The sequence below is a fragment of the Pelophylax lessonae genome (assembly GCF_965119305.1).
Source record: "Pelophylax lessonae genome assembly, chromosome: 2".
Lineage (NCBI taxonomy): Eukaryota > Metazoa > Chordata > Amphibia > Anura > Ranidae > Pelophylax > Pelophylax lessonae.
The window spans coordinates 151,177,913-151,190,438 of record NC_138769.1 but is presented as its reverse complement, the minus strand read 5'-3'; the positions used below and the strand labels follow the sequence as shown (position 1 = coordinate 151,190,438).

The following is a 12,526-nucleotide window of genomic DNA, read 5'->3' as shown; positions in this document are numbered from 1 at the left end:
TGGCGTCCCTACGTCGGGGGGGGGGGGGGATTTCTTCTCGCTTCTATCGACATCAACGACGCCTACCTGCACATTCTCATGTCACCAACGCTTCCTCCGTTTTTGCTGTGGGCGAGGAGCATTATCGGTTTGTGGTGTGGACCTTTGGTCTCGCTTCTGCTCCTTGGGTCTTCACAAAAGTTTTGGCCCCGGTGCTGGCATTTTTTGAGTCAGCGGGGGATCGCGGTGCTGGGGTACCTGGACGTTCTTTTTCTGCGAGCAGTGTCTGACTGACCGGATGGACAACTGGAGATTGCTCTGCGAACTCTGATGGGGTTCGGTTGGATTCTTCAGGAGTCTGCTTTTGTTCTGTCCATAAAAACGGGACTATCTGGGTCTGACTCTGGACTCGGCCTCAGCCAGAGTGTTTCAGCTTTGGTTGTTCAGCAATGTCTTGAGTTTTTCCAGAGGAAGAATTGCCTCCTGCAGGCTGTCATCCCTCCGGGGTTGCATGCAGGTGCAGGGCCTGATGGTGTCAACCCTCGATGCAGTCTGTTTGCACAGTTCCATACAAGATCTCTGCTAACGAGATTCTGGTGAAATGGGACAAGGATCCATGGTCTCTGGAGGTGGCTTTGTTCTCTGTCACTTCAACAGGGAAATATCCTTTCTCCCCCTGAACTGAACGGTTGTCACCATGGATGCCAGCTTGTCTGGGTGGGGAGGCGTCCTCAGCACAGATGTGCTCAGGGGGTCTGGACTCTGGCAGAGTCCAGACTGCCAATTAGTGTTCTGCAACTCGGAGCGAACAGCCTTTGTCTGGCTGATTGGACATTGGACAGTTCGTCTTCAGGGGTTTCTGGAACAAATTAATTTGGACAATGCCACGGCTGTGGTCTGTCAATCACCATGGGGGCACAAATAGTGTCCTGGCAGTTCGGTAAGTAGCCGGCATTCTAAGGTGGGCTGACCGATACATTCCAGCCCTCTCAAATCTTTGCCACGACTTCTGTGCAGGATCAAAGCAGAGGGGATTCTGTCCAGACTGACCTTGCCGGTCTTGCTACGCCGATCAGGTACAGCTGGTCACTGATGGTCCTTGGGGACTTCTCTCAGGGAGGATCTGCTGTCCCAAGGACTGATCTTTTATCCTGCTTTATGGTTGCTGGCTTTGACGGCTTGGCTTTTTGAACACCAAGTGCTGAAGGATGGAGGTTTTTCTGAGTCGGTGATTCCTATGCCGTTGAAAGCTAGGAAATCTACTTCTAGGAAGATCTACCATCGTACGTGAAAGATGTACTTTGCGTTGTGAGTGTCTCTTGGGGTTCATCCTTGCTCCTTCTCGGTGGATCGGATCTTAACCTTTTAACGGGGGATTAACAGAAATGTTAATGACAGCTATGAGTCTTTTAGGAAGTCACACTTTGTGCTCACGTATGGACCTCGCAAAGGGTTGTCCGCTTTTTCTGCAACCATTTCCAGATGGATCAGACAAACGGTGTCTCAGGCCTATTGCATTAGGGGTCAGGTTCCTCCTTTACCTGTCAAGGAGCACTCTACTAGGGCGCTTAATGTCTCCTGGGCTTCTGTCATCAAGCGTCAGGGACGCAGGTTTGCAAGGTGGCCACCTGGTCGTCGGTGCACACTTTTACAAAATTTTTGTAAAGTGGATGTGCTGGCATCTACGGATGCTTTATTTGGCTGCAAGATTTTGCAGGTTGCTGTTTAGAGGACCTGGTGTATTTCTTTTTTTTTTTTTTTTTATTCAGGTCAGCTCCAGTTTATGGTTGAACTCCATGTTACCTGGTTGGCTATGGTTAGCTTTGGGAATTTTTTCTGTTTTTTTTCCCCCACCCCTCATCTTCAACACTACTTTGGGACGTCCCAATTGTTAAGAAGATTTAGGAGCTGTGTCTGTCAATGAATGAAAGAGAAAATGGGATATTTAAATTACCGAAAAATCCATTTATCTGATGTTCATTAATGCACACAGTACCCACCACTCTGTGGAGTTGGCTTTCTTCTGACACTGCTTGTAACAAAACGAAATGCCCTTGAATGAGTGTTTCACCAGATAATGACCCCAAACGCCAGTGAGCGAGCAGCATCTTGGTTCCAGACCAACAGGATTGACATTATGGAATAGTCAGCCCAATCTGTAGACCTTAATCCAATAGAAAACTTGTGGGATGACATCAAAATTGCTGTTCCTGAGGTAAAACCAAGAAATTCAAAGGAATTGTGGAATGTAATGCAATTGTCCTGGGCTCAAATAACTGCTCACAGGTGCCAGAAGTTGGTTGTCTCCATGCAACACAGATGTGAAGCAGTTCCATGGTTTTTACAATATTTGATTTTAACAATGCCTGTGTATGTGTTTTGTATACCCTCAGTGGCGGCAACAAAAAGCCTCTTCAAAGAGTTAACGGGGTTCTTTTCAGCTGATGTGGGCACATCAAAATGCTATTGTGCATTGTCCTCATGAAATAATCTGAGTTTATAAATAATGCTATACATTGGAATAATCAATGGAGGCACACAAATAGGCAGTCATTTCTGACTTCTATTTATTTAAATATTATTCTGTTTGGTTACTAAACTGATCGCTAAAGCTAAAAATGTTTTTTTATTTTAAAGTCTCATTTTTGTCTCAACTGGAGTGCAGCCAATCCGCTTTTACGTTTTAATTTTGGAAGCTGTGTGTGTGTGTGGGGGGGGGGGGGGGGGGGATATACATCTATATCACACTATATTGTCAAAAGTATTGTGACACCTGCCTTACGTGCACATGAACTTTAATTGCATCCCATTCTTAGTCCGTAAGGTTCAATGTTGAGTTGGCCCAGCCCTTGCGGCTATAACCGCTTCAACTCTTCTGGGAAGGCTGTCCACAAGGTTTAGAAGTGTGTCTATGGGAATGTTTGAACATTCTTCCAGAAACGTATTTGTGAGTTTAGGCACTGATGTTGGACAAGAAGGCCTGGCTTGCAGTCTCCGCTCTAATTCATCCCAAAGGTGGGCCAACTGCAGGCCAGTCAAGTTCCTCCACCCCAAACTCTCTCATCCAAGTTGGGAGCATGAAATTGTCCAAAATGTCTTGATATGCTAACGCTTTGAGTTTCCTTCACTGGCACTAAGGGGCCAAGTCCAACCACTGAAAAACAACCCCACACTGTAATCACCCCCCCCCCCCCCCTCCACCACCATATGATTTAGACCAGTGCACAAAGCAAGGCCCATAGACATGGGTGAGCCAGTTTGGGGTGGAGGAACTTAACTGGCCTGCGCAGTCCTGACCTCAACCTGATAAAACACCTTTAGATAGAATTAGAGTGGACACTGCGAGCCATGCCTTCTCGTCCAACATCAGTGCCTGACCTCCCAAATGCGCTTCTAGAATAATGGTCAATCATTCCCATAGACACACTCCTAAACTGTTAGAACCGCAAAGGGTGGGCAAAGTCAATATTCAACCCTACGGACTAAGACTGGGATGCCATTGAAGTTCATGTGTGTGTAAAGGAAGGCATCCCAATACTTTTGACAATATAATTTGTGTGTACACTCACACTCTTAAAAACATATACACCACGGTATTACCTGCCTGGAATTTGCATGTTCTTCCTGTGCCTGCGTGGCTTTCCTCCAGATACTCGGGTTTCCTCTCACTCTCCAAAGACTTGCTCGTAGGTTAATTGGCTTCTTTGTAAATTAGCCCTAGTATGTGTACGTAGGAATCTGAGTCGGGGACCTGAGATTGTAAGCTCCTTGAGGGCAGGGACTGCAGTGGATGTTTAATATGTATGTGTACAGTGCTGCAAAAAATGGTGGCGCTATAAAAGTACCTGTAATTGCAAAAATGAATACATGTATGTACTATATAAAATATATAGTCCACATGCAGTACTTAAACTAAAAGCTAGGTGAAAAAAGTCCTATCTTAAAAGAAGTTCCTCAACCAACTTCCATGCGTGAGAAAAACATACCACAACACCGTAAGGTATTAATATCTCCTTAGCAGAGGTAGAAAACATTTGGGCAGTGAATCATGGGTCTCTCAAATCCATGGTAAAGGACTGGTTCAACACTCTAGCAGGTCATTACGAAGCTCACTGGATGACAAGTAGAGAGGAGCCGATCCTAACTGGATGACCATAGACATTCACCACTTAACCTCACCGAACACAGGGAGCGTGTCATAGAACAAATAGAAAACTCATAGTGAAGTCCGTATGTCCAATAATATTTAAATTGTACTTACAATGTTGCAAACCTCAGAATGTAATGATCCAAATACCGTGGCTCTAGCGCACTTGTTGCGTCGGACTGCCTGATGCCTTTCAGCCAATGGGCCTTCCTCAGAGGCGTGGCCTTCCTCAGAGGCGTGCCCTTCCGACACAAGCACGCCCTCTTATCTGTAACAACCGAAATTGACATCAGCGCCCAGAACGTGCGTTACACCAATGTGAAAACCGGAAGCGGTGGGCCTAGCAATCATGCGTTCAAAGGACCAGAACTGGAGAGGTTCCAACGCCGGAATTATCTCTAACGGTGATAGAATTCTAAACATGATACAGGTGCTTAAGACCTTAATAGAGCATCAATTGTAATGACTATACCTAGCAGATAACACTAATAGAAACACAAAAAGGAAACCTCAATACTTAAAAACCGATGCCTCCAACAAATAGTGACACAAAAAGTGTCTCCATCTAGAGGACAAAAAAGATATTAACCAGTAGCTAATTATTTCAAGAAGGTATAAAACCACAAGATTGCACATAATAAAATTACCATCATTTAAAATAAAAGATCTACAAAAAGGAAAAAGGCCAACCCCTAGGATAACTAAGGACCTTCTAATAGTTAAAAAGGTCCTTCTCTAGCTATTAAACAGTTCACGTCCCAATCGATATGGAGTCTTAGAAACTCGAGGTTAGAAACTCGCTGGATAAATGATTTAAAGTGTTACGCCCCTTTTGGACTCTGTCGCTTAGGAAGAGAACGGTTTTATTAACAATAGCTAGAGAAGGACCTTTTTTATTATTCAAAGGTCCTTAGTTATCCTAGGGATTAGCCTTGTAACGTTTTGTAGATCTTTAATTCATTTTAATCTTTAATGATGGTAATTTTATTACGTGCAATCTTGTGGTTTTATACCTTCTTAAAATAATTAGCTATTGGTTAATATCTTTTTTGCCTTCTAAATGGAGCCACTATTTGAGCGTCACTATTTGTTGGAGGCATCGGTTTTAAAGTATTGAGGTTTCCTTTTTGTGATACTATTCGTGTTATCTGCTATGTATAGTCATTACAATTGATGCTCTATTAATGTCTTAAGCACCTGTATCATGTTTAGTATTCTATCCTTGTTCTTGAAATACTTCCGGCATCGGAACCTCTCCAGTTGCGGTCCTTGGAACGCATGATTGCAAGGTCCAGCGCTTCCGGTTTTGACATCGGCGCAACACACGTTCTTGGCGCTGACGTCAATTCTGGTTGTTACAGATAAGAGGGCGTGCTTGTGTCAGAAGGCCACGCCTCTGACCAAGGCCCATTGGCAGAAACGCGTCAGCCAGCTCAACACAAGCACGCTAGAGCCGCGGTATTTGAATCATTACATGCTTTTTGATGTTTGCATCATTGTAAGTACAATTTCAATAAATGTTATTGGACATACGGACTTCACTATGCGTTTTCTATTTTTTCTATTACCTGCTTCCTGTGTTTTGGTGAGGTGGGGAATGTCTATGGTCATCCAGTTTGGAACTGCTCCTCTCTACTTGTCATCCTATGAGCTTCGTAATGACCTGCTAAGGTGTTGAACCAGTCCTTTAGCGTGGATTTGAGAGACCCGTGATTCACTGCCCAAATTTTTCCTACCTCTGGTAAGGAGATATTAATACCTCACGGTGGTGTGATGTGCTTTTCTTACGCACAAAAGTTGGTGGAGGAACTTCTTTTAGGATTGGACTTTTTTCACCTAGTTTTTAGTTTAAGCACTGCATGTGGACTATATATTGTTTACATATTTTGTCAACAAAATGTATGCTGGCTGCTTATTGAAGGATTTATAATTAACTTAAGTGCAGATACTCCCACCCCTTGTTTCTTATGTACTGTATAAAGGCAAGCTGCTTAAAGTAATAATTTGCCTGACTTGGTCATATTTTCCCTACAGACATACATTGGGTCAGTCTTGGTATCTGTCAATCCTTACAAAGAGTTGGAGATTTACAGCAAGCAACACATGGAGAGATATCGTGGAGTTAGTTTCTATGAAGTGTCTCCTCATATGTAAGTAATTTTCACTTTTTTTAAGATCCAAAAATCTGCTATTCATTGATTGTAAGCTTCTTAAGGGCAGGGACTGACGTGAATGTAGATATTATATGTAAAGTGCTGCGTAAATTAGCAGTGCTATAAAAGTGCATAGAATACTCCTAATGTATTTTTTTTTTTTTTTGTGATGCATGATACTGACAGATTTTCTAATTCTTTAACTTTTATGCTTTTAGTGCAGTATAAACTAGTACTTGTGCATGATATATAGTTTTTTTTTTTTTTTTTATCCAAAGAAGTTTTTTTTTTAAAACTAAATTGTTCAAAAGAAGTATTCCAGTGTTCGGTGCCAATGGATTTTTTCCTCCCTGTTGTAGGCTACTTTTTTTTGGTCTGCCCTGGAAATATGGAAAGATTTATTTTCCTTTATGGGTTGGCCTATTCCTTTAATGCCGCAACTGCTGTGTGTTATTTGTGACCAGTGTTTCTGAACTATTTGCTGGTTGCTAGGCCACTGTGGACCTAAAGCACCAAGAATTTGTGCATTTTATATATAGCATGTATTTTCTAGTTCCCAGAAAAAAAAAAAATATATTTTGTCTCCTCATCAAAGTTTAACTTGGAACAACTAAATATACAAAAAAAGAGAAATTCTCTTTTGCCAAAAAATTACTAGCATTGCAGCATGTCCCTCAGTCTCTGTCGCTTTGCCTTAGATTACGTTATTAGTGGCTGTTGGTATTGACACATTTCCTATTTTCTGGGGCTCCTTTTCTAGCAAACTGAGCTGGATCCTACAGTGCATACTGTGCTTTTTCTGGGCCCAAATTCCTTATTTGACGTGTTTTGAGTTTGAGTAGGAACTGTTTTGTTGGTGATTTTTTTTTTTTTTTAAGCCCCCTTGTTAGTAGAGGTATTAGGACAAAGTAATTTAGTATGTACTCATTAGGAGTACATACTACACTAGAAAAAGTAGCGAACACTTTTGGTATACAGATTGGAACCAACATGAATCATGGACTAGGTGCAGTTCATAGAAAGGGCCAGTTCACACCAGTATATAATAAGCAAACACTCTGGTCAGCGCTGATAATAGAGGGGGCCATTTGGGGTGCAAATCCACAAGCAAGCTGCAAATGGGCTACTCTTTGCTCTTGTTCATGCAAAGCAGGTACCACTAGACTTCTAAACGCTGCCCGCAAGATCGGCCTTGCTGCCCCCTTCAGTTTGGGTAAATAATTACTCAAACAAAGGAAAGGACGGTGAGCAGGCCTTGTGCAATATCATAAACTTTTTTTTGAATAAATAAAACAAATCCCTATGTACTCACAAAGGTACGTTACATAGTGCATGTGGAGCTCTGAAGAGAACTTAGCCCTTGAAACGCGTCAACTGTGCCTCTGCAGATGGACATGTTTCCCTGTTACAGGAGCGATCTATGTACTATGTAACATACCTCTTGTGAGTACATTCACATTGGTGTTATTTATGTATTCAATAAAGAGTTTTATGGTATTGCACGAGGCCGGTACGGCTGCTTCATTTGCTTTGTTCCAGTTCACACCAGAACGCAGTGTTCTATGGGTATTTCCCGCAATGCGTTTAAAACACACTGTTGCGATCTGCAGCAGGTGTTATTAGGTTAATGGCACCCCAAACCCAAGTCTCAAACACAGTGCGTTTGCCTTCACCGAATTGAGTGGTACAGAAGTACCATGCAATATGGTTGCAGTGAGCTTCCAAAAGTAGTGCATGCGCTACTTTGGTGCAGCGCAATTTCAGCATTTTCGAAATTAACTGGCTGAAATTTCACCCAACAGGATGCATGTGAATCGCATAGTGCGTTCCTCTACTCTTCCTGGTGTGAACCGGTCCTAAATGTTAAAGTAGGTGTTTTAGGAACTAAAAGACCAAAAGGAGCTCATATGTTGTTTGTTTCTTCGTTTTTAGCACAAGATCTTGGGGCTTTGATAGTTGTGAAATCAAATTTTTCCTGTTTTTGATAGGTCATTGCTTTTCCTGGAAGTTTCTATTGTTATAACCCTGTGATGCACATGTAATTTTAAGAGAAAGGAAGTACTAATTTTCTAAAAAGTCACTAGAAAGCATGTGTCGGTTTCAAAATAATTGCATCAGGTGGAACCCTGCAGTTTATATAACTGATTTGCAGATGATTTTTTTTTTTTCACAAGAAGTGGATTCTAATTTTAGGTTGGGTGTGGTGGAGCTTCATCTTATGGCGGTCTGTAGCTTTAGCACAGGATGGGAGGTGTGATGCAGAGATACTGATGTGATGCCAAGGCCTGCCATAAATGGAGCAAATTTCTTTTCTGCAACCAGGGGTGGCAGGAAAGGGAAATTCACATGACTCCCCTATCAACAGACAGTGTTGACAGTGGAATCCCTCCCACTGAGCCATTGTGTTCTCCCGGCAGGGGAAGCCGTCCCAGCCGGTAGAAGACTGTGATTGTTGCTACATGCTATAGCAGCAGCTAGCAATAATCACATGTAAAATCCAACAGGCTGGTTATTATACCAAAGTTGTTTAATCAACGTTGGTAAATTCAGCCTGCCAATACATGGTTCGAATCTCGGCCGGTTCCTGCTGAGCCACACCAGATTCTAACCTTCTATGGCTGGCTTTGGACAGAGGCATCCAGTTGATCCTCTCTGCATGATGCAGATTCTTCCCCCCCTAAACTATGTTTTGATCCAGTTGCAAAGCATTTCCAAAAGTAGTGCATGCACTACTTTCGGTGTGGTGCAATGTCATTTCAGCCCATTTGAAATCTGTGGACTGAAATTACACTGTCCTGATCACATGCGAATTGCACAGAAACACACAGCGTGTTCATGTGCAATTCATAGTGTGAATGGGCCTTCAAGCTGTGAAAAATTAACAAAAAACCCAGGGCAAAAAAGAGCCTTTAAGTGTAGCATATAAAACCAAGATATTATTTTTTTTTTAACAAAAACTAAATAAACTCTCACAAAAGGAGAAGCAATCAGTTATTAAACAAAACTGGGGAGGATGATTCATTGCACCGGGAACACTGAATGGAGAGGAGAGCCAGCCTAAGCAGACACAGGGGATCTCCCTTTGTGATTTACACTGCTTCGAGCAAAGAAGCTGGCCGCTGTCAAACTTAAGTTCCCACCTCCTGGATCGGCTCCTATGATAAAGTCACACTGGTTCAATAACCCGGGCATTGGACCAGTGTGCTGTCCATCGTAGCAGCCAATCCAGGAGGCAGGAACATGTTTGACAGCGGCCGACTCTCCTCCCGATTCAGGCTGGGAATCCCATCCCATTGCAGTGTTTCATCTTCCACACAGTTTTGTTTAATGACCGATCCCTTCTCCTTTAGTGAGTGTATTTATTTTTTGCTTTAATAAACATTTGTCATACTACACTACACTTTTATCATGAGTTCTTTGTTTAGACGACTCTCTCCCAACTCAGGCTGGCACCAGCCCTGCATGACTGTGGTAGAAGCGGTGCGGTCGGCACTGCTCTATTGTCTGTCTGGAGTACATTAACTGTCAGGCTGGGTTCACACTATTGTGATGTCAGACATTGCATGTGATTCGCACCGCATTGCTGTGCAGATCACGTGCAATGTCTGTGTGATGAGAATTAAGCCGTACAAACTGGCTGAATTCACATCACATTCATGAAATCCCATTCGGACAAAAATTATGCAGCACCTTTTTTTGGTCTGCACTGGAATTGGATCGCATGGATGTTCACACGGATTCCTGCAATATTTGACAGTATGCACTGCGATCTGCGAACCGATCTGGGGGTGTCATTAACTTTGTTTTGACACCCTCAGCGGTTCCCATAGGGCAGTGTGAACTGCCTGCGAGAGGCATGCGATGCAGGAACCCGCACTGGAATCATGCTGGTTCCTGCATTGCAATAGTTTTGTGCCCTGCACCATTTTTGTCCAAATGCTATGCAAATTCAGCCATACAGTTTGTATGGCTGAATTTGCATCGTACAGACATCGTGTGTTATCTGTGCAGCAATGCGGTGTGAACCTACCCTCAGGTAGGAAGAACTCTACCTGACAGGCAGTGACAGCGCAATTCAAGTACCAGCACTTGGCACCATACTGCATTGTCTACTGGGATCTTGTGGGCCTCAAAAGAAGGCCTATTGGCTGCCAGGTGGAAAGCCCTGCACTACATATATTGTAGCTCTGCAGTTTTCTGTGAAACTCTGTTTTTTTTTTTTTTATGTTGCGATTACCAAAATATACCCCTACTTGAAGAATTATTTACGCACAAAGTACTCAGCATACTACAAGTCCCATGAAAGAAATTCACATTTTATAGTTTCATTGTAGGAGTTTGGGACTGAAAAGGTTCTTTGTCTAGGGTTGGTGCTCGTGCTTTCAGTGTGACTGCTATAGAGCACATTTTAGTTGGTGCACAGTTCAATCTTCTCTCTTCAGGGATGCTTTGCCCATGATTGCATCACTACAAACACCATATTATTAGCAGAAATGGTAATAGTTGATGAATGACTAAAGCCTAATTTTGTATTAGTCAGTTTTAGTACTATGGCAAATCACTTTGTGTTTTGCTGCAAATTGTAAAGGCAGAAGGTTTTTTTTTTTTTTTTTATCCTAAAGCGGAGTTCCAGGCTGTTTTTGTGTTCATTCAAAGTCAGCAGCTACAAAAAGTGTTGCTGCTGACGTTTAATAAACACGCACTTGCCTGTCCCACAATCCAGCGATGTGGCCACCCGAAGCCTAGCTCTCCCTCTGCTCTCCACGGGGCCGTCATTACTAGTGTGGGCACCTGGCTATGGCAACTTGCAGCTTCACAACTGAGTGCGCATGCGCGAGTCACGCTGCGCGTCGTGAATGGCCAGGCAATCTTCTGGGACCTGTGACTTGTCTCAGATAATTGCAGGAACGTGGGGGGGGGGGGGCTTAGGCGACCCATTCGAAAGTGGGAGCGGGTATCGGTCAAATCTAGGTATCCGGTCCAGCCCCCCAAATAAATGACATGCCAAATTTGGCATTTCAGGTGGTCAGGAGTCATTAAAGCTGAAGTTCCACTTTTGGGTGGAACTCCGCTTTATTGCATTCCATGCATTAAGATAAATTAAAAATCTGTGTGCAGTAGCCCCCCTAATACTTACCTGAGCCCATCTTTATCAAGCGATGTTGCGGGAATGTCTCAGCTGCCCAGGAGTCCCCTCATTGGCTGAGACAGCAGTGTGGTTCAAATGGCTCCTGCTACTGTCAATTAAAGTCAGTCAGCCAATCAGGAGAGAGAGGGGGGTGGGTCACGGCTCTGTGTCTGAATGGACACAGGGACCTGTGACTCGGCTCAGGTGCCCCCAAAGCAAGCTGCTTGCTGTGTGGGCATGCAACAGGAGGGAAAGGCCAGGAGCACAAAAGAGGGACCCGAGAGGAGAAAGATCCAGGCCACTCTGTGCAAAACCAACTGCACAGAGCAGGTAAGTATAACATGTTTGTTTTTTTTTTTTTTTTTTTTTGTTTTTTCTCTTTTTTTTTTTAAATCAGACTTTAGAATCACTTTTAGTCCCCTTTCACACCTATGCAACCTGTCATGCAACTTTGCAATGATACCCATTCATATATGCGCAACTTAAAGTTGCAGCAATTTCAAAGTAGTCCCTGCACTACTTTGGCCCCATTTTAATGCGTTTTGAGGTACAAAGACATAGGCATTGCTTCAAGCCCAGTCAAAATCGCATCAAAATTGTGGTAAAATCACGCGACTTTCAAGTCGCACAAGTGTGAAAGGGGCCTTAAGTGTTCAGTGGTAGTATAAATAGGCCACATGCTGAGTGCAGTTATGTCATTGAGCTCTGAGGTGAATCCTATTCTTTTTGTTATTTAGAACTTGCAGCAGACAGTGCACTCAACGGGACTTACAGCACAAGGAACACCCCGCTAAAACTTGACATTGATTAAGCTACGCTTGAAAATCCCTCCTGCTGTAAGTCCCTGTTGAGTGCACATACTGTCTGCTGCATACTCTTCATAATCTTTAAATAGATTACACACAGGCCAATGCCCCAAGCGTGAGGTGGCCCATCTTTTTGTTGTTTTACACCCTATAAACTGAAACAATCCTTTTCGTAGACTGACGCATATTGGCAGACTGGAAAACCAGTATTTGATCAGTGCTTTCAGCCAATGGCTGCGAGCACTGATCAATGTATGCTGGGTGGGAGAGGAGGAATACAATCGCATAGCAGGGGAGATTGACACACCAACAT

General features: G+C 43.3%; 1 protein-coding gene across 6 annotated transcripts in view; it reads left to right on the top strand.

Moving 5' to 3' along the window:
- The window catches only part of MYO1C (myosin IC), a 393,404-nt gene that overhangs the window by 182,933 nt on the left and 197,945 nt on the right, over positions 1–12,526 (top strand). For all 6 annotated transcript variants that reach the window (XM_082245855.1, XM_082245858.1, XM_082245856.1 and 3 more), the window contains exon 3: positions 6,161–6,276. In XM_082245855.1, the coding sequence (XP_082101981.1) occupies positions 6,161–6,276 (116 nt within the window). The remainder of the gene's footprint in view (positions 1–6,160; positions 6,277–12,526) is intronic.